Here is a 22736-nt window from a genome sequence, read left to right as displayed (position 1 = left end):
ACAGTTAGCAGACATATTCACTAAACCATTGAAACATGAAGACTTTACACGAATTAGAAGAGAACTAGGAATAATGCAAACTAAGTGACTTATAAATTAATCACACTTATTATAATACTTCTTATAAGTTTTGTTAAAATCTTATTTTAAATAGTTTTTCTTCTTATCGATTTTTGTTAGTCAAACTAGGTTTCCATATTCACGTACACTTTAAACTCTTATAAGACACATTCTTTATGTCTTTCAACTTGTCATCTTTCAAGTACACATCCATTATGACTCCTTGTCCTATCTCATTTCACTCATATCCATAAAAACTAATTATATTAAAAGCTATCATAACATTGTTCCCATCACTCATCTCATAACTCCTTTATTATTTTTGTCCTTTTGTGAAAACGTCTCTTACGATAAATTGATTCACCTTCCACATGATAACATATTAGTTTATGAGAACTCTTGCTTTTCAAATTATTAGTTAAAATCGAATGATTATTTTTTTGGGTTCTTTTACCTTTTTCTAAAGATCTAGTTGCTATGTTCTCACGTAAACTTTTACTATATCATTTGATATATCATAGATTACGTACACTCTATTATATCCCACGTAAATTTTTACTATATCATCTTTTATATCATAACCTAACAAACTATCTATTATCATCTCTTCATGCTTTACATCTTTTACAAAAAGTATCATAAAAACACTTGTACTCCACCCATTAGTACGTTTTGTATCACCTTTTTTATCTATCTATCTCTCTTTATATTATACGAAGCTCTTTCTCATATATTTTATATCTCTCTCCAATCGAGACTCATTAAAACCTTGTCTTTCATATTTTTTATTCTCATTAGTACCTTTAGTTCCTTCTCTCTCTCTCATACGAATTGAGCCTCCATTCTTGTCAATTCTTGTTTGTGACTCCTTTACTATTTTAAAACTTAACTTTATTCTTTAATAACTATGAACTTCCTCAAATCGAGTTTCTTTAAAAATATGTTTATCAAATAAACATTAATTCATGTCAATCATAACTTTATCTCATGTATTTCATCTCATATCAATCATGATTTTTTTTTTACTTCTTATCCTACTCAAAAATCCATATATGTCATCTCACTTCTCTCTATGACTACTCACACTCCTTCCACGCATATCCACAAAAATAATTCTTATGTAAGCAATTATTACTCTTCATTCATGAATATCTTTTTGTCTCATCACTATTCATAGTCAAAGTATGTCCCTCTCATGTTTACGTATACTCATAGAAATCACAAATGTGAAGACACATTAATCATGACACATTTTTTAAGGCATTCTTTTCTTTCCAAAATGTCATATCTTTCAAACCACATATTCGTATCACCCTTCTTTATGTCTATTCATTCTTTTTTCACACATATCAAAATATATACTTATTAAATAACAAATTATTGTCTCTCACTCATACCCCATGGGTTGTCCTATTCTAAACTCTCCATTCACGAATTAAAAATACCTCCACATAAAGTAAAAAGTTGCTTGTTTTATTAGGCCATTATTTTTAAAATCATTCACTCTTTTTAGTTCAACATGACACCCCATACTCTATTAATGGCTTCTCTCACTAGTCGATAAACTCACCCATAGTAAAATCTATATATTTCAAAACTATGTCCTTCTCAACCTAATATAATACACTATCTTCAAACATTGATTTAATTTGTCATTCACAAGTCTCTTAACTTACTACTCACGGATTTCCTTATTTGACTAAATTCTAAAAATCACTCACTTCCAATGTCATTCAAAACCTATCAAAATTATTTTCATTACTCTATTTAATGGATTGGTTCATCACACACCAATTCCACTCGTATCCACCTATCATCCTACAAACTATTACCCACTTCAAACTCGCCCTTCTTGGTCCTCCTTTTTCCTTACAAACTCTTGCAATGACCTCTTCCTCCTCCAACAATGTGATTACTGCAGCAGATCTAAGGTATCTAGATCTGTTTCACAATTACAACTTACTATGCTCTCGCCCCATTCATGAAGGTAAATTGGTTAACTTCGACGATTTCATGCTATTCGACTTAGACAACTATCTCCCTGAACTCAAACCTCGACTAGGATCTTCATCCCAAGCTGCCTACTATCCTGAACTCGTTCGACTTTTCTATACAAACTTTTCCACTGATCATGAACAAACTACCATCACGAGTAAAGTCCGAGGAAAGCTGATGTTTTTCGATGCTTCCGACCTAGGTAGTATTCTAAATCTGCCTTCCACCGGCACCGACCTCAACACCATAGTACCTATCGAACGATCGGTACTTCGAAAAATTCTTATCTGTACTAACTGCTACCAACTTCCATGGCACATGAGGAATCTCCAACCTCATGCTCAATTACTTGCTCAGATTCTTCTCCACAACATCTATCCCAAGCTTCCCCGCAAGGTATTAGTTCCACGAAAAATCTCTCTCCTTATCTATGCAATATTTTCCTCTACTCCGATAAACTGGTCCTCCATTCTTTTCGACCTTTTCATTCGTTATCAGAAATTCAAGCCTCTTCCTTTCGGGTGTTTCATAACTCTCATTCTCAAATACTTCAAAGTACCCCTTCACAATGAAGTCATCCTCCATCCCTCTCAGGTCCTCGATGCTACCACCTTCAATCTAAGGTCCCTGCACATGCCCGGCTCTGATAAAGAAGATCCAACATCCACCTTTGATTGCTTCTTTGCAATGATGGATATCGAGCGCTCTCAAGATCGTATCCTTCTTAATCAAGCCCTGTTGCAGCAAACTCTTGTCCAACTCACAAGCGGAATCGTGCCGACCAAACACATCAACCTCCTCCACCTTCAGGATAAACTTGTTTTTTTCTCGGTCTGTTATAACTTTTAGTTCCTTTTGGTCTGTAATAACTCTCTTACTCTGATCCCTTCCTTTTTGTCCATGACAAAGGGGGAGAAAACCTGTCTCCATTATTGGAGAAATACTCTCTTTAAACATTTTTCAAATATTTTATCATATTATTATTTCTATGCATAATGTTTTTTTGACAGGGGGATCATATTTTGTCATCATCAAAAAGGGGGAGAATGTTGAGAAACTCTGTTTTGATGTCACATAATATGATACACTGTCTCATTTGATTCTATATAATATGATAATATGCTTTCTTGAAAAATGTTATATTATGACTGGATATGTTTTGCCATAAATCTAACGAGTATTTGATGCAAGGATATCTCACCCAAAAATGATGGAGTCCTCCTGTTCAAGTACAACTATGGTGCAATTATACTCCTTGAAGAAAAGCTTGATGAGCCATGCATTACTAAAGAGCATCCAAAAAGTTCGGCTACCTCAAGATTGAAGATTGTATTTTTCTTCTTTAGAGTCATATGTAACAGAACCTTCAGAAGCATGCATATTGCATAGTACATAACCATTCATAAAAGCCATATTTCATAAAAGTATACGATAGTTTCAAAAAGCTCCTTTTTGAAAACAAATCATTGTACCTTCTTACAACCCTTCATGAAAAAGGTATTTTGACATGACTTCAAAATGTAATAATTGTACCTTATATCATATACAAGACAACATGAAAAAGAAATGTAGGAAAAAGACAAAAACATAAAATCAGCTACATAAAGAAATACAAATATAATACTAATTGAAAAGACTCTAGTTACCTTCTTTAAAGAAATGATTTCAAATATAGGAAAAAGACAAAACATGAAATCGGCTACACCAAGAAAAATAAATATAATACTAATTGAAAAGACTCTAGTTACCTTCTTTAAAGAAATGATTTCAAATATAGGAAAAAGATAAAACATGAAATCGGCTACACCAAGAAAAACAAATATAATAAAGTTTTTGAAATGACTCTAGTTACCTTTTTATAAACCCATAGAATGTCGACTTACTTGAAGTCATCATTCTCTTTGTACAAGCATTAAATACCTCCTGTAAAGAATCCTTGTTAAATATCCTTCTCAAGAATGTCGACCTTCTTGTAGTCCTCATTCTCTCTGAAGACTTTGAAAAACACAACATAAAGAAAACACTTGACATGACCATGTACAAATAAATATCTCAAAGCACTCATTGTACTTACACTCATTTAAAGTAAAGAAGTACTTATGTACCTCAAAATCATTAATTAGAATAAAGGCAAAACTACAATCCAACGTTCAATGTACTATTGTAAGAAATAGACTTTTTACATAAAATATGTATTACCTAAAATATTACAACGACTAGTGTACCCCATACTTCACTGTTTATGGAAAAAGGCATTCTCGAATTTCTCTAAAGATGTTTTTGAAAATGACATGACATTTCACATCTCAAAAAGGCTACGATTTCAAAAAGCAATGACTACTTTTTCAAAAGCTATATAAACACACTCAAATAAACTATTCAACATGAAATGGAATAGACGTGTGAGCTTACAACGAGAAAAATCCCTATTCGATATTTGAAAAAGAGAGCCTTGAAAAAGAAAGAGAAAAGAAAAGAAAGAAAAGAGAAAAAGTCAAGTCCAGCTCTTTGACAAAGAGCATCCTCTAAGTGACAAACAGAACATTCTGAGAATCCTTCATTTGTGCATTCATATCATTCTGAAGGTTCTATAGGAAGTATTGTAACTCTGTTATTCACTGTTTTCTTCTTTGTTGAAAGAAGTAGACCTTTGTGAAAGAGGGTGTTGCCCTTCTCTGTTGAGAGAAGAAGACCTCTGTGAAAGAGGGTGTTGTCCTTCTCTGTTGAGGGAAGAAGACCTCTGTGGAAGAGGGTGTGCCCCTTCTCTGTTGAGAGAAGAAGACCTCTGAGGAAGAGGGTGTTGTACTATTTATCCGATGACTCGGATGTTATAGTGGAAAGCTCAAGTGGTTTGCTTGGGGACTGGATGTAGGTCTGGGTACTGACCGAACCAGTATAAATTCTGTGTTTTATGTGTTGTGCCTTATTGCCTGATTATTTTATTTTATCGATCTTTATCGTACTTCACTATTCACCCCCCCTCTAGTGGAATTTCATTTGGTATCAGAACAGGTTTGCTGGTTTTGACATAACAAGTCTTTCAGCACAAATGGCATCTACCTCTTATGCTCGTGATATTGAAGGTCAACACGCATATCGTCCTCCTTTCTTCAATGGCTCCAACTATGGATACTGGAAGTGCAGAATGGCTATCTTTCTCAAATCCATAGACTTTGCTGTATGGAAAATTGTTGAGCATCCATACACATCTCCATCCGCAGACTATAACTTATGGTCTGATGAAGAAAAGAAAATGACAAACCTAAATGCAAAGGCTATGAATGCCTTATATTGTGCCATTGCAAACATGCATTCATTTCTCAACTTGAACCAAAGAAGATTGATGAAGCCATCATTGATGAGTTCTGGATGCTAGCCATGACTGAAGAATTGAATCAATTCCAAAGAAATGATGTTTGGGATCTTGTACCAAGACCAAAGGACCATCAGATCATTGAAACAAGATGGATCTTCAGAAACAAGCTGGATGAAACAGGTAATGTTATAAGGAACAAAGCTAGACTAGTAGCTCAAGGATACAACCAGGAAGAAGGTATTGATTTTGATGAAACATTTGCTCCTGTTGCTAGACTTGAATCTATTAGAATGTTTTTAGCATATGCAAGCAATATGGATTTCAAATTATATCAAATGGATGTTAAAAGTGCCTTTTTAAATGGTTTTATAAATGAAGAAGTTTATGTAAAACAACCTCCAGGATTTGAAAATGAACAATATCCAGATCATGTTTTTAAACTAAAACGTGCTTTATATGGTCTAAAACAAGCACCTCGTGCTTGGTATGATAGACTTAAAACCTTTTTATTAAAAACTGGTTTTTCTGTAGGCAAAGCAGACTCGACATTATTTGTGAAAATAGTGAATAATCATACCCTAATTGTTCAAATATATGTAGACGATATCATCTTTGGATCTTCTAACAACACTCTTTGTGAAGAATTTTCTAAGTCCATGCAGAAAGAATTTGAAATGAGTATGATGGGAGAACTCACCTACTTTCTTGGACTGCATATTAAGCAAACCAAGGATGGAGTTTTCATCAATCAATCTAAGTATGCTCGTGAACTTCTGAAGAGGTTCAACATGAACTCAACTGCTTCAAAATCTACTCCTATGAGCACTACTACTGTTTTGGACAAAGATGAAGATGGTAAGTCTGTTGATACAAAGGTATACCGAGGTATGATAGGAGTTTTCATCAATCAATCTAAGTATGCTCGTGAACTTCTGAAGAGGTTCAACATGAACTCAACTGCTTCAAAATCTACTCCTATGAGCACTACTACTGTTTTGGACAAAGATGAAGATGGTAAGTCTGTTGATACAAAGGTATACCGAGGTATGATAGGATCACTTCTTTATTTAACTGCTAGCCGTCCAGATATTATGTTCAGTGTTTGCTTGTGTGCTAGATTTCAGGCAAATCCAAAAGAATCACATCTTAAAGCTGTAAAAAGAATAATGAGATATTTAAAAGACACAGTTGATTTTGGATTATTCTATTCAAAATCCTCTACATTCGATCTAATCTCATACAGCGATGCTGACTTTGCTGGAAGTAAATCTGACAGAAAAAGCACAAGTGGAACATGTCATATGCTAGGGCACTCACTAGTATCATGGTTCAGTAAGAAACAAAACTGTGTATCCTTATCAACTACTGAAGCCGAATACATTGCTGCCAGCTTAGCCTGTACCCAAGTTATCTGGATGAAACAAACCTTAAAAGATTTTGGTCTAAATTTTGAAAATACAACGATTTTCTGTGATAATACTAGTGCTATAAACTTATCTAAGAATCCTATTTTACACTCACGAACTAAGCACATTCAAATAAGACACCACTTCTTAAGAGAACAAGTCTTAAACAACATAATTAAACTAGAATTCATACCCACTAATCAACAGTTAGCAGACATATTCACTAAACCATTGAAACATGAAGACTTTACACGAATTAGAAGAGAACTAGGAATAATGCAAACTAAGTGACTTATAAATTAATCACACTTATTATAATACTTCTTATAAGTTTTGTTAAAATCTTATTTTAAATAGCTTTTCTTCTTATCGATTTTTGTTAGTCAAACTAGGTTTCCATATTCACGTACACTTTAAACTCTTATAAGACACATTCTTTATGTCTTTCAACTTGTCATCTTTCAAGTACACATCCATTATGACTCATTGTCCTATCTCCTTTCACTCATATCCATAAAAACTAATTATATTAAAAGCTATCATAACATTGTTCCCATCACTCATCTCATAACTCCTTTATTATTTTTGTCCTTTTGTGAAAACTTCTCTTACGATAAATTGATTCACCTTCTACATGATAACATATTAGTTTATGAGAACTCTTGCTTTTCAAATTATTAGTTAAAATCGAATGATTATTTTTTTTGTTCTTTTACCTTTTTCTAAAGATCTAGTTGCTATGTTCTCACGTAAACTTTTACTATTTCATTTGATATATCATAATGATAACATATTAGTTTATGAGAACTCTTGCTTTTCAAATTATTAGTTAAAATCGAATGATTATTTTTTTTGGTTCTTTTACCTTTTTCTAAAGATCTAGTTGCTATATTCTCACGTAAACTTTTACTATTTCATTTGATATATCATAGATTACGTACACTCTATTATATCTCACGTAAATTTTTACTATATCATCTTTTATATCATAACCTAACGAACTATCTATTATCATCTCTTCATGCTTTACATCTTTTACAAAAAGTATCATAAAAACACTTGTACTCCACCCATTAGTACGTTTTGTATCACCTTTTTTATCTATCTCTCTCTCTCTTTATATTATACGAAGCTCCTTCTCATATATTTTATATCTCTCTCCAATCGAGACTCATTAAAACCTTGTCCTTCATATTTTTTATTCTCATTAGTACCTTTAGTTCCTTCTCTCTCTCTCATACGAATTGAGCCTCCATTCTTGTCAATTCTTGTTTGTGACTCCTTTACTAGTTTAAAACTTAACTTTATTCTTTAATAACTATGAACTTCCTCAAATCGAGTTTCTTTAAAAATATGTTTATCAAATAAACATTAATTCATGTCAATCATAAATTTATCTCATGTATTTCATCTCATATCAATCATGATTTTTTTTTTACTTCTTATCCTACTCAAAAATCCATATATGTCATCTCACTTCTCTCTATGACTACTCACACTCCTTCCACGCATATCCACAAAAATAATTCTTATGTAAGCAATTATTACTCTTCACTCATGAATATCTTTTTGTCTCATCACTATTCATAGTCAAAGTATGTCCCTCTCATATTTACGTATACTCATAGAAATCACAAATGTGAAGACACATTAATCATGACACATTTTTTAAGGCAATGTTTTCTTTCCAAAATGTCATATCTTTCAAACCACATATTCGTATCACCCTTCTTTATGTCTATTCATTCTTTTTTCACACATATCAAAATATATATTTATTAAATAACAAATTATTGCCTCTCACTCATACCCCATGGGTTGTCCTATTCTAAACTCTCCATTCACGAATTAAAAATACCTCCACATAAAGTAAAAAGTTGCTTGTTTTATTAGGCCATTATTTTTAAAATCATTCACTCTTTTTAGTTCAACATGACACCCCATACTCTATTAATGGCTTCTCTCACTAGTCGATAAACTCACCTATAATAAAATCTATATATTTCAAAACTATGTCCTTCTCAACCTAATATAATACACTATCTTCAAACATTGATTTGATTTGTCATTCACAAGTCTCTTAACTTACTACTCACGGATTTCCTTATTTGACTAAATTCTAAAAATCACTCACTTCCAATGTCATTCAAAACCTATCAAAATTATTTTTATTCCTCTATTTAATGGATTGGTTCATCACACACCAATTCCACTCGTATCCATCTATCATCCTACAAACTATTACCCACTTCAAACTCGCCCTTCTTAGTCCTCCTTTTTCCTTACAAACTCTTGCAATGGCCTCTTCCTCCTCCAACAATGTGATTAATGCAGCAGATCATGAGCTTTTATATCTTTTCAAGTTGTCTTTTTCATAAATGCTTGTAGGAAGTACAATTAATGCTTTTGAAATCATAAGCTATTATATCTTATCAAAAATATTTTTTTCATAAATGCTTGTAGGAAGTACAATGATTTGTTTCAAAAGGTGTTTTTTGAAATACTACATATACATAACGTATCTTTTTATGAAAGCTTGACTTTTTGTATATGAATGGCTTGTATGATTTTAAAGCACATAGTCTAATATGAAATATGCATGTTTCTGAAGGTTCTGTTACATATGACTCTAAAGAAGAAAAAATTTTCATCTTGAAGTAGCCGATCTTCATGGATAGTCTTTATGAATGTATGGCCCATCAAGCTTTTTTTTCAGAGAAGTATGATTGCATCAAATTGTTGCACTTGATCAAGTCACTCTTCTTAAGTGAAATAACCTTGCATCAAATATACGTTAAATACATAGCACATCATATTCAGTCATAATATAACATATTCAGTTTCATATATAAAAGCATATCATATTTATCATATCTCATGAAAGCATATCATGTATTTATCATGTATCATATATATGCATCATGAAAGCATATCATATTTATCATGTATCATCAAAACATAGTTTCTCAACATTCTCCCCCATTTTGATGATGACAATATATGCTCCCTCTGTCAATAAGCCATATGTATAATGATAATTTAAATATGATATCATACATGAAAAATACATAAGAAGATAGTATTAAAAAACATAATTAATAAAAAATTTAAATTCAGGAAAATTATGTTTTTTTAATATTATCTTCTTATGCATTTTTCATGTATGATATCATATTTATCATGTATCATCAAAACATAGTTTCTCAACAATAATAATCTTCAATTCTCTATGGATCACTTGCTTGATGTATTTATCCATCTCTATATATGTGTGTGTGCCTGTGAGTGTGTGTGTGTGTTTTGAGTTGCATAAATATCTAGAATTTTCAAACCTTATCATCAATAGATCAAACATATTTTCAGTAATGTATCAAGGAATATCAACCCCATCTCAAAACGAAAAGAAATAACTCATAAATCAATAACATGGTAACATGCTACAAGAGAATCAGCATGCCAGAATATATGCTAACTAAAGTTATTATTTTTATTTGTATTGTTTATAATAAATGCACGAGTTCTAGAAGTATCTATCCTACTATGGACTCAGCATGCCAGAATATATGCTAACTAAAGTTATTATTTTTATTTGTATTGTTTATAATAAATGCACGAGTTCTAGAAGTATCTATCCTACTATGGACAGATAACAATAGTCATCAGGCTAATATCTGTATCAATTTGCAAGCGCCTATAGTAAGTTGCAGATAGAAAATTCAGAAAGCTAATTTCAGACTGTAGGCTCTTATTGGGAGGTAGGCATTGGACGGAGTTGGCGAATTGGAAAAGTGAAAGCCCTCCAATTCCTTGAATGGGCAAATCCCACTAGGGGCAAAACAGTCTTTTCACTTGTAAATAAGCATGTCCATTAGGGACCTTTTTTTATTTTTTTATTTTTGTTTTTTTCTTTTATTTTTATTAAAGCATTTGAATGGGCCCTCATAAGATCCATTGGGATCCTCCCCAACAGTCTTTTCACTTGTAAATAAGCATGTCCATTAGGGACCTTTTTTATTTTATTATTTTTGTTTTTTTCTTTTGTTTTTATTAAAGCATTTAATGGGCCCTCATAAGATCCATTGGGATCCTCCCCAACCATCACAAATCTGACCGTTGGGGGGACTCCCAGCGACTCTATGGGAGCCCCTTTGCTTCCATTACTTGTATAAATAAGGGTTCTTGCCCCACTCATTTTCTTCTTTGAAGCATTTTCAATAAAGACTCTCTTTATATTTTTAAGTCTTCTCTCTCTCATATTGTGTGTGCTTAGCACTTGGCCCCTTGTGGCTTATTGTATTTTTGCCCATTAGTGGTTTTTTGTTTGTATGCTTGTGCATCTATTCTTTGCAATAGTGTTTCATTTCACCTCCAACCCAAATCCTCAACTCCTACCTCAGCTACTGCCTCCAAAAAAAGCGTTAGGGGCATTTGTTTCAGACCAAAACAAGAGCAGGATGCCCATTTCCTATAAAATGGGCCTCTTCCCCCTGCAGGAAAGAATTGTGGAACATGCAGGCTTTCATATGAAACAATCAGTTACGTATGAAAGAAACATCACAATCCCCCAACCAAAACACTCCTTGGCCCTGGGAAGTAGTGTCTTGCATGTGAAAGGCACGTCCCACCCAAGGGTGTAACAGACATGACCTTATAAAACCTATATTGTGAGCCAACCTATAGATATGTTTCTACTTACAATGAGAACATGTCGCAGTCCAAGACTTGGACTCCAATCCTTTTTCAATGTATTCACGCAAATCTCGCCATTAGTTGCAACATTTGGATGGAATATTTTTGTTAAGAAATAACCTACAATGACAAAATATTTATATTTTGTTAAAACCTAGAATAACAGAAAGAATAAAAAAAGTGACATAACTAACTGACAAAAATATTTCAGAAGCAAAATCGACTGGAATAGGAAATTAATGGAACAATATGTGACAAGTACACAGAACTCACCTTTGGGAGGCGAGTGAGGAAATTCATGAGATAAGACTAACTTCATGCGGAAAACACCATTTTCATATGGAGTTCCAGCTGCACAGTCAAAAAATCAAAATAAAAATATAAAATACCAGTCAAATTTTACATGATTATAAAAAAAGAAAAGAAAAACAACTTTTTTCTTTTTTTTAGGTACCTGGTCCTTCAATATCAGCAAATACGGTAGAAAAATTATCATCATTTACAATCACTTTAATGCCTTCTGGTGGGCTCTCATCAAGATTTTTCAGCTCCTTTGCAAGTTCTTTTATCACATTAGGGGGAAGATTTTCATTGGTAGCCTGCAATAAGCCATAATCAACGTCCAGGCAATCAGCAAAGAGTGAAAAGCATCCAATGTTCCTATAGTAAAACTGGTACTCTATAAAAAAATTTAACAAAAAGAAGTTTCAAAGAACCATCTCCATGTTAGGAACATTATTTGATAACATTGGTTCAGTAGAAATCATGAAAGATTACCATTTCCTTTGTGGAAAGAAAACTAGATGTTTGCAAAGAATGCCCACTTCAGCACGGATTAGGAAATCCACTCATTCACAACACAATGTTCTCTCTATGGTTCTCAAGAAGCCAATCTGCATGGTCAAGGTAATCATAGCATTGACATATAATATCAGGATACCAGGCCAAGAAGGAAAATTTGCTACAAAATAAATTAGTTCAACAAAATTAGGCATAGAGTGGGAAAAACACATTCACCACATGCTCAATCAAAAAGTTCACCTAAACAATGCTAGCACTAGAAATTCAAAAAAAACCTTACAGTCTCCAAAGTTGTCCTACCACAAAATAACATCTAAAATCTGGAAGGAAAGAAAAGGTTTAGGAAGCATTCTTAAACAAGCACCAATACATTGAGGAAAAAGATTTTGTTCTATAGAAAGAGCCCATTAATGTTTAATGAAGAACATGTATATCAAGGGGCATACATGTAACATTTGTCCTTTATTGTGTTTTAGTAATACTTGTGTACAACATATGATACAAATATCATGTAGCTACTTGACTTCATCCAAACTCTAAACCGCGTAATATGTGTATATTCTTCCAGGTATCTAGTTAAACTAGAGGACAACTTCCACCTGCTATTCTCCTCACTCTGACTTCACCCTTTGTTCCTTTCTCTGCCAAGGAACTCGGGTCAAAACCATGCTTACCTAATGTGTGAATGCCGTCCAGATACATTATGTAATACATGTGTTTTTTCCTTAACCAAAAACAAAGACATACATTATCATGGAAGGGGCAGAAAGCACATATAGACACCTAGATATTTAGGTGACTAAAAGATGTATGTTTAATTTACCAAAGGGATGCTCCTTCAATAGACAAAGACCAGTAAGAAATAAAAGAAATAAAAAATTCACAGCAAAATATAAATAAAAAGGTCATCATGAAAAACACAATCTATGTCACAGGGAAAAGCCATTTTGCCATTTTGGCAGTGTGTCCCTCACGACACAACCAGACACGCATAAACACATGGACACAAACACTGACACGTGTTGCCACTATTTTAATCTTATTCTAATTTTTTAATGTTTTTAGTATTGTTTCAATAAAATGCATTTTATATAAAAATATCAAAATTAGATTTTTATTAATTAAAAATAATAATAAAAATATGTATCCTCGTATCCTATTTTCCAACAAAATTTTGAACTTGCAAGTCAGACCCACATTATGCATTCTCATGTCCACATATCTTTGTAACGTAGAGCACAACTATCAACATTGTTAAAATAAAAAGAAACCAAAGTCAAAGATACGAAAATTTCAATTTTTTTGAATTTGTTTTAATGAATAGGTTATCATAAAGTTTAAGCGTGTTTTGATCACTTACCAGAAATTGAAGTCCTATACATGAAAACAAAATAAATCAGTTTCTGGAGATTTATAAGAAAAATAGTTACCAGAAATAATAAGTTAGTATGATACATTACTTCACCCTTTGTTGTTCCTTTCTCTGCCAAGGAACTCAGGTCAAAACCATGCTTACCTAATGTGTGAATGCCATCCAGATACATTATGTATTACATGTGTTTTTTCCTTAACCAAAAACAAAGACATACATTATCATGGAAGGGGCAGAAAGCACATATAGACACTTAGATATTTAGGTGACTAAAAGATGTATGTTTAATTTACCAAAAGGATGCTCCTTCAATAGACAAAGACCAGTAAGAAATAAAAAACTCACAGCAAAATATAAATAAAAAGGTCATCGGGAAAAACACAATATATGTCACAGGGACATGACATTTTGGCAGTGTGTCCCTTATGACACAACCAGACACGCATAAACACATGGACACAAACACTGACATGTGTTGCTACTATTTTAATCTTATTCTAATATTTTTAATGTTTTTAGTATTGTTTCAATAAAATGCATTTTATATAAAAATATCAAAATTAGATTTTTATTAATTAAAAATAATAAAAAAATATGTGTCCTCGTATCCTATTTTCCAACAAAATTTTGAAATTGCGCGTCAGACCCACATTATGCATTCTCATGTCCGCATATCTTTGTAATGTAGAGCACAACTATCAACATTGTCAAAATAAAAAGAAACCAAAGTCAAAGATACGAAAATTTCAAAAATTTTGAATTTGTTTTAATGAATAGGTTATCATAAAGTTTAAGCATGTTTTGATCACTTAGCAGAAATTGAAGTCCTATACATGAAAACAAAATAAATTAGTTTCTGGAGTGTTATAAGAAAAATAGTTACCAGAAATAATAAGTACTATGATACACTACTTCACCCTTTATTGCTTTCTCTGCCAAGGAACTCAGGTCAAAACCATGCTTACCTAATGTGTGAATGCCGTCCAGATACATTATGTAATACATGAGTTTTTTCCTTAACCAAAAACAAAGACATACAATATCATGGAAGGGGCAGAAAGCACATATAGACACTTAGATATTTAGGTGACTAAAAGATGTATGTTTAATTTACCAAAGGGATTCTCCTTCAATAGACAAAGACCAGTAAGAAATAAAAGAAATAAAAAAAATCACAGCAAAATATAAATAAAAAGGTCATCGTGAAAAACACAATCTATGTCACAGGGACATGCCATTTTGGCAGTGTGTCCCTCATGACACAACCAGACACGCATAAACACAAACACTGACACGTGTTGCCACTGTTTTAATCTTATTCTAATATTTTTAATGTTTTTAGTATTGTTTCAATAAAATATATTTTATATAAAAATATCAAAATCAGATTTTTATTAATTAAAAATAATAATAAAAATATGTGTCTTCGTATCCTATTTTCCAACAAAATTTTGAACTTGTGAGTCAGACCCACATTATGCATTCTCATGTCCGCATATCTTTGTAACCTAGAGCACAACTATCAACATTGTTAAAATAAAAAGAAACCAAGTCAAAGATACGAAAATTTCAAATTTTTTGAATTTGTTTTAATGAATAGGTTATCATAAAGATTAAGCGTGTTTTGATCACTTAGCAGAAATTGAAGTCCTATACATGAAAACAAAATAGATTAGTTTCTGGAGTGTTATAAGAAAAATAGTTACCAGAAATAATAAGTACTATGACACATGGCCACTATAGGCAACAGGGATATAATAAGTGGAAATGGAAGCAATGTCATAAGGTGGAGCAATTCAGGAAAGGGTAAATGCAAAATTAGTTACCAAAATTGGAAAGGTAAAAAATACAAGGGCTAACAGCAAGAGACCTCAAGAATCAAGAGTTTGGTACTCCTCCAATGAAAGCAAAATCATCAACCTGGGGGAATCTGCAGTAGTCCCCCAGAGACAAAGTTAAGTCTAATATTCAAATGGTTAGGAAGATGAAAGATTCATTATACAGAAAAGAAATTTTTAAAAATAAAAAAGAACTATTTTACTGGAATCAATTTATTTATAAGCCAACAGAAACCTAATATATTAAAAAATCCAGAGTTCAAATGCAGATTGGTTCATCAATCATCAGGGAGAATAAAGAAGGTATATGCAAAATAAATAAACAAAATCTTCTCACAAATCAGAGTTTACTCACAAGAAATGGAAGTTATTTAAATGAGAAAACAAATGAAAACTAGCGACAACAAACATTAAGAGAATCTTTTGCAGAAAATGGCGATATCTCCAAAATAGTCCAGCCTAACATTCAACTAAAGAAATAAGCTCAAGATCTTTTTCATTAAAAAAGGAACATACGAGTACATTCATATCAAATAAACAACAATAAAAGGGAAAACACCACAAAAATCAAGAATATTTAGCAGACACAAAATGGTGTATTACGTCAAACGGGTAGCATGATGAGTTGATGAAGAAATTTTCATAAAAATTCTTCCCATGTACAGGGAACCAGAAAAAAACACAATACTTAAACCTTTTGACTCAAAAGAATATGCAGATTAAATCTCACAATTGATCAAACCCAGGCAATTGGCAGAACAAAACTGAACACAGCAAATGATTTTAAAACTTCTACACTTAAAAGACAGATAAGATTCAACTAAAACAGAAATCGTTTAAATTGCATGATAAAAAGAAAATCAGATTAAATTCTATGTACTCAAGTGAGGATAAATTTTAATTAATCAATCTATAAGTAAAACACAGCAAACAGAGATACGATACGTGGAAAAAATACAAAATCATCGGCCAAAATAACTCAGAAAAAATCTCATAAAGGACTAAGGTAAAATATTTTCTAATAAAAACAACTATAAATAATCACAAAAAATAGAAAAAAAAACACGTTGTTATTCACCAGAAACCAAATTCGATGATTAATAAAAAATCAGATTAAGAAGATGCTGATGAAATCTCAATGGAAAGAAAATATAGGCCAATAGAGGAGAACCTTTCAACAAAAGAAACTGAAAACGAAACTAATTAAAAGAGAAAAAACTACACTAAAAATAAAAAATCAGATTAAGAAAATGCTAATGCAATCTCAATCGAAAGAAAAGATAAGCCGATAGAGGAGAATCTCTCTTCAACAAAAGAAACTGAAAATGAAACCAACTAAACGAGAAAAATCTACCCTAAAACGCAGTATAAGTCACAAGAAACAGCGATTACTCAATCATAGAATATTGAGCCAGCGAGAGAAGGGACTAACACGAAGAGGATTAGGGAGGAGAATTGGAGAACAAGGAAAACTTCCTCCTTTTTTGCTGCATTCTTCCCTCCTCCTCCTCCTCCTCCTCTTCGCAGAGAGATCTTGTCTTCGAAAAGGATTTTGAGAAAGCGAAATGGGAGGAATTCTGCGGGGCCAAAATAACGCGACCCTCTTCCGTTTTGTATTCATATTCGGGCTCTTTTGGATTTCCCCATCGGCGGACGTCAAACTACGATTAATCGTAGAGTTTTTTTTAAATTTGAGACTATTACCAAAATAGCCTCCATCGTCGAAATATACACAGAAATGCCCATCGTCGAAATATACACGCTAAAATAGCGTCCTCCGCTATTCTGTCCCTCCCCACGAAACAGCGGAGGATGGACACTGCCGGGCACTTGAAAAAATAAATAATAAATATTTTTTTGGTGCATGGACAGGGCGGGACAGTCCGTCCTGTCACGCCCCCGACCAGTACAGGATGGGACAGTGCGTCCATGTTCAGAGCTGTCTGCCATTCAAACGGACCCCCTCAACTGACTCAATGATTGGCAAGGATAGGATGCAAATCGGATCAGATTTAGGCCTAAGCATTCTTCATCCAAAACTCATTTGGATATCCCAAAAATGAATTTGAGGCCCAAATGAAATTGGGCTACATGCTGGATTTGTTAGGGTGTGTTTGAGATCCCACGAATCTAATCTCTCCCTCTCTCTGACCAATAGTTTTGGATTAATCTTTAGACATATGAAAAAGCAACAAAATGCCTATTTAATTGTGTTTGAAAATTAAAACACATTTTTTTTTTTTTTTGGTATTTAACAAGAAGAAGACCTAGGTCAAGTGGTGGAGCTTGGGCGAGAATGCTATCACGTAATTTGCACATCCTTAAGCAGTAAAAACACCACAGCTGCTATCCACTAGGGAGCCTGACGCGTATCTGGTATTGGCTAAATCTAACTCAAATTGAACCATTTCACATCATTAGTGTCAGTAAATGTTTTACGGGCAGCACGGCCAAACTACTGGCATCACGTTAGCAGTAAAGATCTGATTTCTTGGAGTGCTTACTTAGTAATGCAAATGGGTCAGACATGCTCAATCCAACGGTATGTCTGACTAGCTCTTCATGTTTTTTTATGATGAAGGAAAACCTTCACAGAGAACCGGCTCACTTAATGGGCTCAACTCCTTGCAAAGGAAAACTTTGGGTTAATCCAAAACACTATCTGACTTTTAAAGAGTAAACATTGTTCTCAATTTAGATATGACCAGGACCTCATAATGGAGACCCCAATAAGATCATGACATGTCATGCTAGTAACAAATCCACTAAAAGTAGGTAAAATCTATCGGTTTTTTGTTTGAAAAAGTTTCAAAATATAACATATTTGTAAAAAATTTGTGATTTATTGTTTTTCACCTAAAGTGCTTTGAAAATGTTTAGTCTCATATCTAATAAAGAGAATTTTTTGGTGGTTTAAATGGAGTGTTTGTTCTTTATTCTTTACTTTGGTAAACATTGTGTGTAAGAGTGACTTGTGGACGTTGCTATGCTTCACGTAGGATCGAACGCATCGTTCGTGCGCATGCATGTGTGTGCACAAAGGCACTTGAAGCGCAATGTGGCATTTTGATGATGCACTGTGTCATTTGAAGTGCTAAGGTCCACTTTGACCAAGACGTTTTTGAATTTTCGTTTTCAAAAGGTTTGGCCGTTTGAAAGACTTTAAAAATGCATTTATGGGGCATTGTGACTGTTTGATGGTTTTGCAAGCCCTTAATCGTTAGTCAAAGGTGAGTGATCGTTCAAAATCATTTTCATTCAATTTTTAAATCATTAAATTTATGGCTTTTAATTTCATTTATAACAAAATGTTTTGGCATTTCTAAAATCTATAAATTTCTTTATTTTTTTAATTTTTTATCATCAAATTTTTTTTATTCGTAAGCTTTTTCTTTCTATTCTTTTGTTCTCGGTTTAGCTTGTCAAGTTCAAGTGTAGGAGAGGTCACCTGATCTTACGAAGGAGTGACTCTCTTGAGATTCAAGTTTAGTTGTATCCTAAGAACTCAATCGTAACAAATTCTTTTCGCATCTTTAGAATTTTTGAAATGAGACGATTAAAGTTTTAAAGATAACGATCTTAAAAACATGCCTCTAGGCTTGAGATCTCAATTTCTTAACTTTTGTTTTTAGTCACCGATTGTTTCAACATTTTCATGCAGAGAATATTAAAAGAGTCAAATTAAGCTCTGATTTTTAATTCATGCCTGACCGTTTACTTGGCTGATATCAACTCAGATTTGACCAGATCTTATAATATTTATTTTGAATCCAATTATCTTTTGCATCCGTGGGTAATAATAACTAGGTTCAAATTTCACGGGCATCACCTCCTGCTTAAGCCTTGGCAACTCCTCGGGACAGCGACCGTAAGTACCGCAAGCTGAGCCAGCACGGCTAGGTCTCTACGTCAGGGGCTGTTTCTCTAGGTAAAAATACAAACAAAAACAACTCTTCAATTTTTCTCCAAACAAAAGGGCGTTATAATAACAGGATGCATGTAAGCTTCTCCCCTTTTTCAAAGAAAAGAATGCTGGAGGTTATCTTTACATTTAAAAAGTCTCGGACCAAACTGCAGGCGAGAATTTTGGCTGTACCGCTGTAGTTGAGTAAAGTTGAGAACTTGGCTAAGTCAGCCATGTATTCACCAATAAATAGTAAGCCTTTGTGGGGAACATCATTCAAGTCAACGGCCCGTTATTTAAAAAAAAAAGTCAAGATTGACTTAGTTAGCTTGGCTTAGTCATGTGTAGACTGGTTTACCTTGACGGACCCTTAGAAGATTCAGAAATAGTTGACTTGAGATTTTCAGGACTATAACTTGGACTCTTAATGGATTTGACTTGGATCTGAACTCTGCCTGATTCGAACCAAATTGGATAGATCTGATCCAGTCCCTCAAACTACCATGTCGAGGTATTTTTGTGGTCAGATTAAAGCGTGGAGGGTATTCTTGTAAAGTATGTCCATTTTAAGATTAAAATAAAACTTAAAAAATCATCAAGTGGGCCCCACGCTCCGGTTCCCCCGTTATGCTTTTTAAACCAGGGTTAAGATAAAGTGGGGTTCGGGACGCGGTGGGTCCCAGAGGGTCAAACTTATCCATTGGCTGTGGCACAAAGTCAAACGCAAGGTTGGCAGCAGGTAGCCGTTAGTGGGGATAGCCAACCTCGATTGGACGGCTGAGGTTCCGAACTGGCGTGGAACGTTGGAGGGATGGACGGTTAACGTTGCCATAAAGAGAATGGACATTCAAATGTAATGGACAAGGGAGAGATGACGTGTAATGATAATGTCAGGAGAGATGGCCTGTAAGAGTCAGGCCTATATATCTTGAATGTGGACATCAATGATTGAACGGTGGACTTGAAAAATTGTTGTGGGACCCACATTTCATGTTCTTTCTTTGTCCATGAAGTGGCCGCTTGTCTGGTAAGAGCAGCCAGTGCAAGTTGCGACGTTGCAAGTTCAAATCCAAATAGTATCCTTGTAGAACTGACAGGAGTCTGCCTAACCCCTTGCCTTTCAAAAAAAACAAAAAAAGAAGTGAGCATTCGTGGCCATCAGATCTTTAACATCGAACGTTTATCATTTTATTCATTTGCACTTGGGTTGGTAATAGGGCTATGTGAAGACATAGTCACAAATTTCATTTCGGGTAAAAAATGCCGATCTTGATATTTTGAAAAAAGCTATTTTTTTTTTAATTTTTTTGAGAAAAATATTGGTTATCATAAATATATAAATTATATAAGTTAGTATGGGTTTAATACAGTTTTACATACACTAGTTTGACTTTTCTTTCATGATATATCACCATCATATTTCGATCATGATTGGTTTATGCACTCATTTCACATAAATATATAAGTTTCTCGTTATGTTATAATTTTTATCATAATCTTTCACATGCAATAATTTATTTCCAGTATTCATCATTCACCATCCATTGCATACTCAATAGGGGTGGCAATCGGGTCGGGTTGGCGGGTCAGCATACCTCAACCCGAACCCGACCTGTTTATTAAACGGGTCGGCTATGGCAAACACGAACCCGACCCGTTTAATAAACGGGTAACCCGACACGACCCGCCAACCCATTTAATAAATGGGTTGGGTCGGGTAAACGGGTTTTCAGGTTCGCGGGTCGGGTTGGCGGGTTGACGGATCAGGTTGGCAGGTTGGCGGGTCGGGTTGGCGGGTCGGGCAGACGGGTTGGCGGGTTGACCCACCCGCCTAACCCGTTTATTAAACGGGTCAGCCGGGTTGGCGGGTTGGCATACCCCAAACCCGAACCCGACCTGTTTAATAAACGGGTTACACGGGTCGACCCGTTTATTAAACGGGTTGGCTTAAGCCCAACCCGAACCCGCCTAAGAGGCGGGTTGGCGGGTCGTGTCAGAAATTGCCACCCCTAATACTCAACCATGCAACCTATAGTTATAGAGCAAAGTGAATAAATCATAATATGGGTCTTACATAAGTCATGGGGTTTTTATTGCTCTTTCATGATCATACCATAGATATCATCACATCCTCATGTACACTAATGAAGTACTATAAAATTTATTAACTCATGGATCCATGATAAAATATGATTTGTTAAACATAACAAATATTCTAAATTTTCACCATAGTTCATAGTTCCGCTACCCATGTGCATTATCTTAAATTATTATCAGGTTAATTACCATCGGATCATCTTAGATCAGTATATCTAGATAAAAAATATTTATATGAATGTCATCATATTGCATACCATGCATAAGCTTCTAATGCATGAAAAATACTTGGATATGCACCAGATCTAGATCCATATCCAATGAGAGTTATCTCATTACCATTTGAATATGCCAAATAAGATAAGTCCATCCCAAGGCTTTAATCTTATACAAGTTTAGATCCATTACTGAATCCACTCAAAAAATTTATATCTAAATTCATTGGATTTGTATAAGTTCATATCCAAATTCGACTTGAGATGTTATCCATCAAGTCCAACATGATCCATATTAAAATTTATATGGATCCATGCAAAATAAAATCATGGATCACAAAGGATTTGACCACAATCCAAATCCATATTTTCAAATTCAATTGGATTCACATCTTGCATCCAACATAATTCTTATCTAGATTTATCTAGGTCAAACAAGGACCCATATAGAATGTCATTATTAGATCCAAAAAATGGGTCTGTTACTATTTAAATTCACATTAAACTCTGGATCAAATCAGCATTCATATCCCATATTTGCTAATATATTTTCATATCCATATCTGGATCTATATCTCATATCTGAGCATTATTCCATCTGGATCCATCTTTAGATTCATCCAATAGGTGAACCCAATAAAAAAATATATCCAACATTATACATGCATCATACAAGCATAATTTTACATAACCAAGTTAAATAAACTCGAATGTCATTATACTAATTTAGAATCACTAGATCCCAACAAAGGCTATCCACATGAAATAAAATAATATGCAATCACATAAAATATTCTTAGATCTCATATGAATCCAACTCACATGTATTATGTGTGGATTTCATTCAAACCATAACTAGGTTAATGTCCAATAAGTTCATTGAATCCAAACTCATTTAACTGGATCATTTCAGATCCATACAGGTTCAACTAGATCCAAAATATTTACTGGATTCAACCATATCTATGTCACCTTACTTGATTCAAAAGATCTGATCCAATGAATCATAATCCAATACAACTTGATCCATCATAAAAACTGGA

General features: G+C 33.7%; 1 protein-coding gene across 1 annotated transcript in view; it reads right to left on the bottom strand.

The window, feature by feature from the left end:
* Window positions 1-17006, bottom strand: part of LOC149836458 (ubiquitin-conjugating enzyme E2 22-like) — a 63611-nt gene extending 46605 nt beyond the window's left edge. Inside the window, exons 1-5 of the mRNA XM_090005358.1 lie at window positions 16910-17006; window positions 12244-12359; window positions 11921-12065; window positions 11740-11817; window positions 11474-11586 (exon numbers count right to left, since the gene is read on the bottom strand). Of these exons, the coding sequence (XP_089861484.1) occupies window positions 11474-11586; window positions 11740-11817; window positions 11921-12065; window positions 12244-12246 (339 nt within the window). The 5' untranslated portion in view covers window positions 12247-12359; window positions 16910-17006. The remainder of the gene's footprint in view (window positions 1-11473; window positions 11587-11739; window positions 11818-11920; window positions 12066-12243; window positions 12360-16909) is intronic.
* Window positions 17007-22736: the final 5730 nt, after the last annotated feature.

This window comes from Nuphar pumila, chromosome 5 (assembly GCF_984573655.1).
Source record: "Nuphar pumila chromosome 5, dmNupPumi1.hap1.1, whole genome shotgun sequence".
NCBI classification, from domain to species: Eukaryota; Viridiplantae; Streptophyta; class Magnoliopsida; order Nymphaeales; family Nymphaeaceae; genus Nuphar; species Nuphar pumila.
This window is presented reverse-complemented; position numbering and strand designations above follow the sequence as displayed.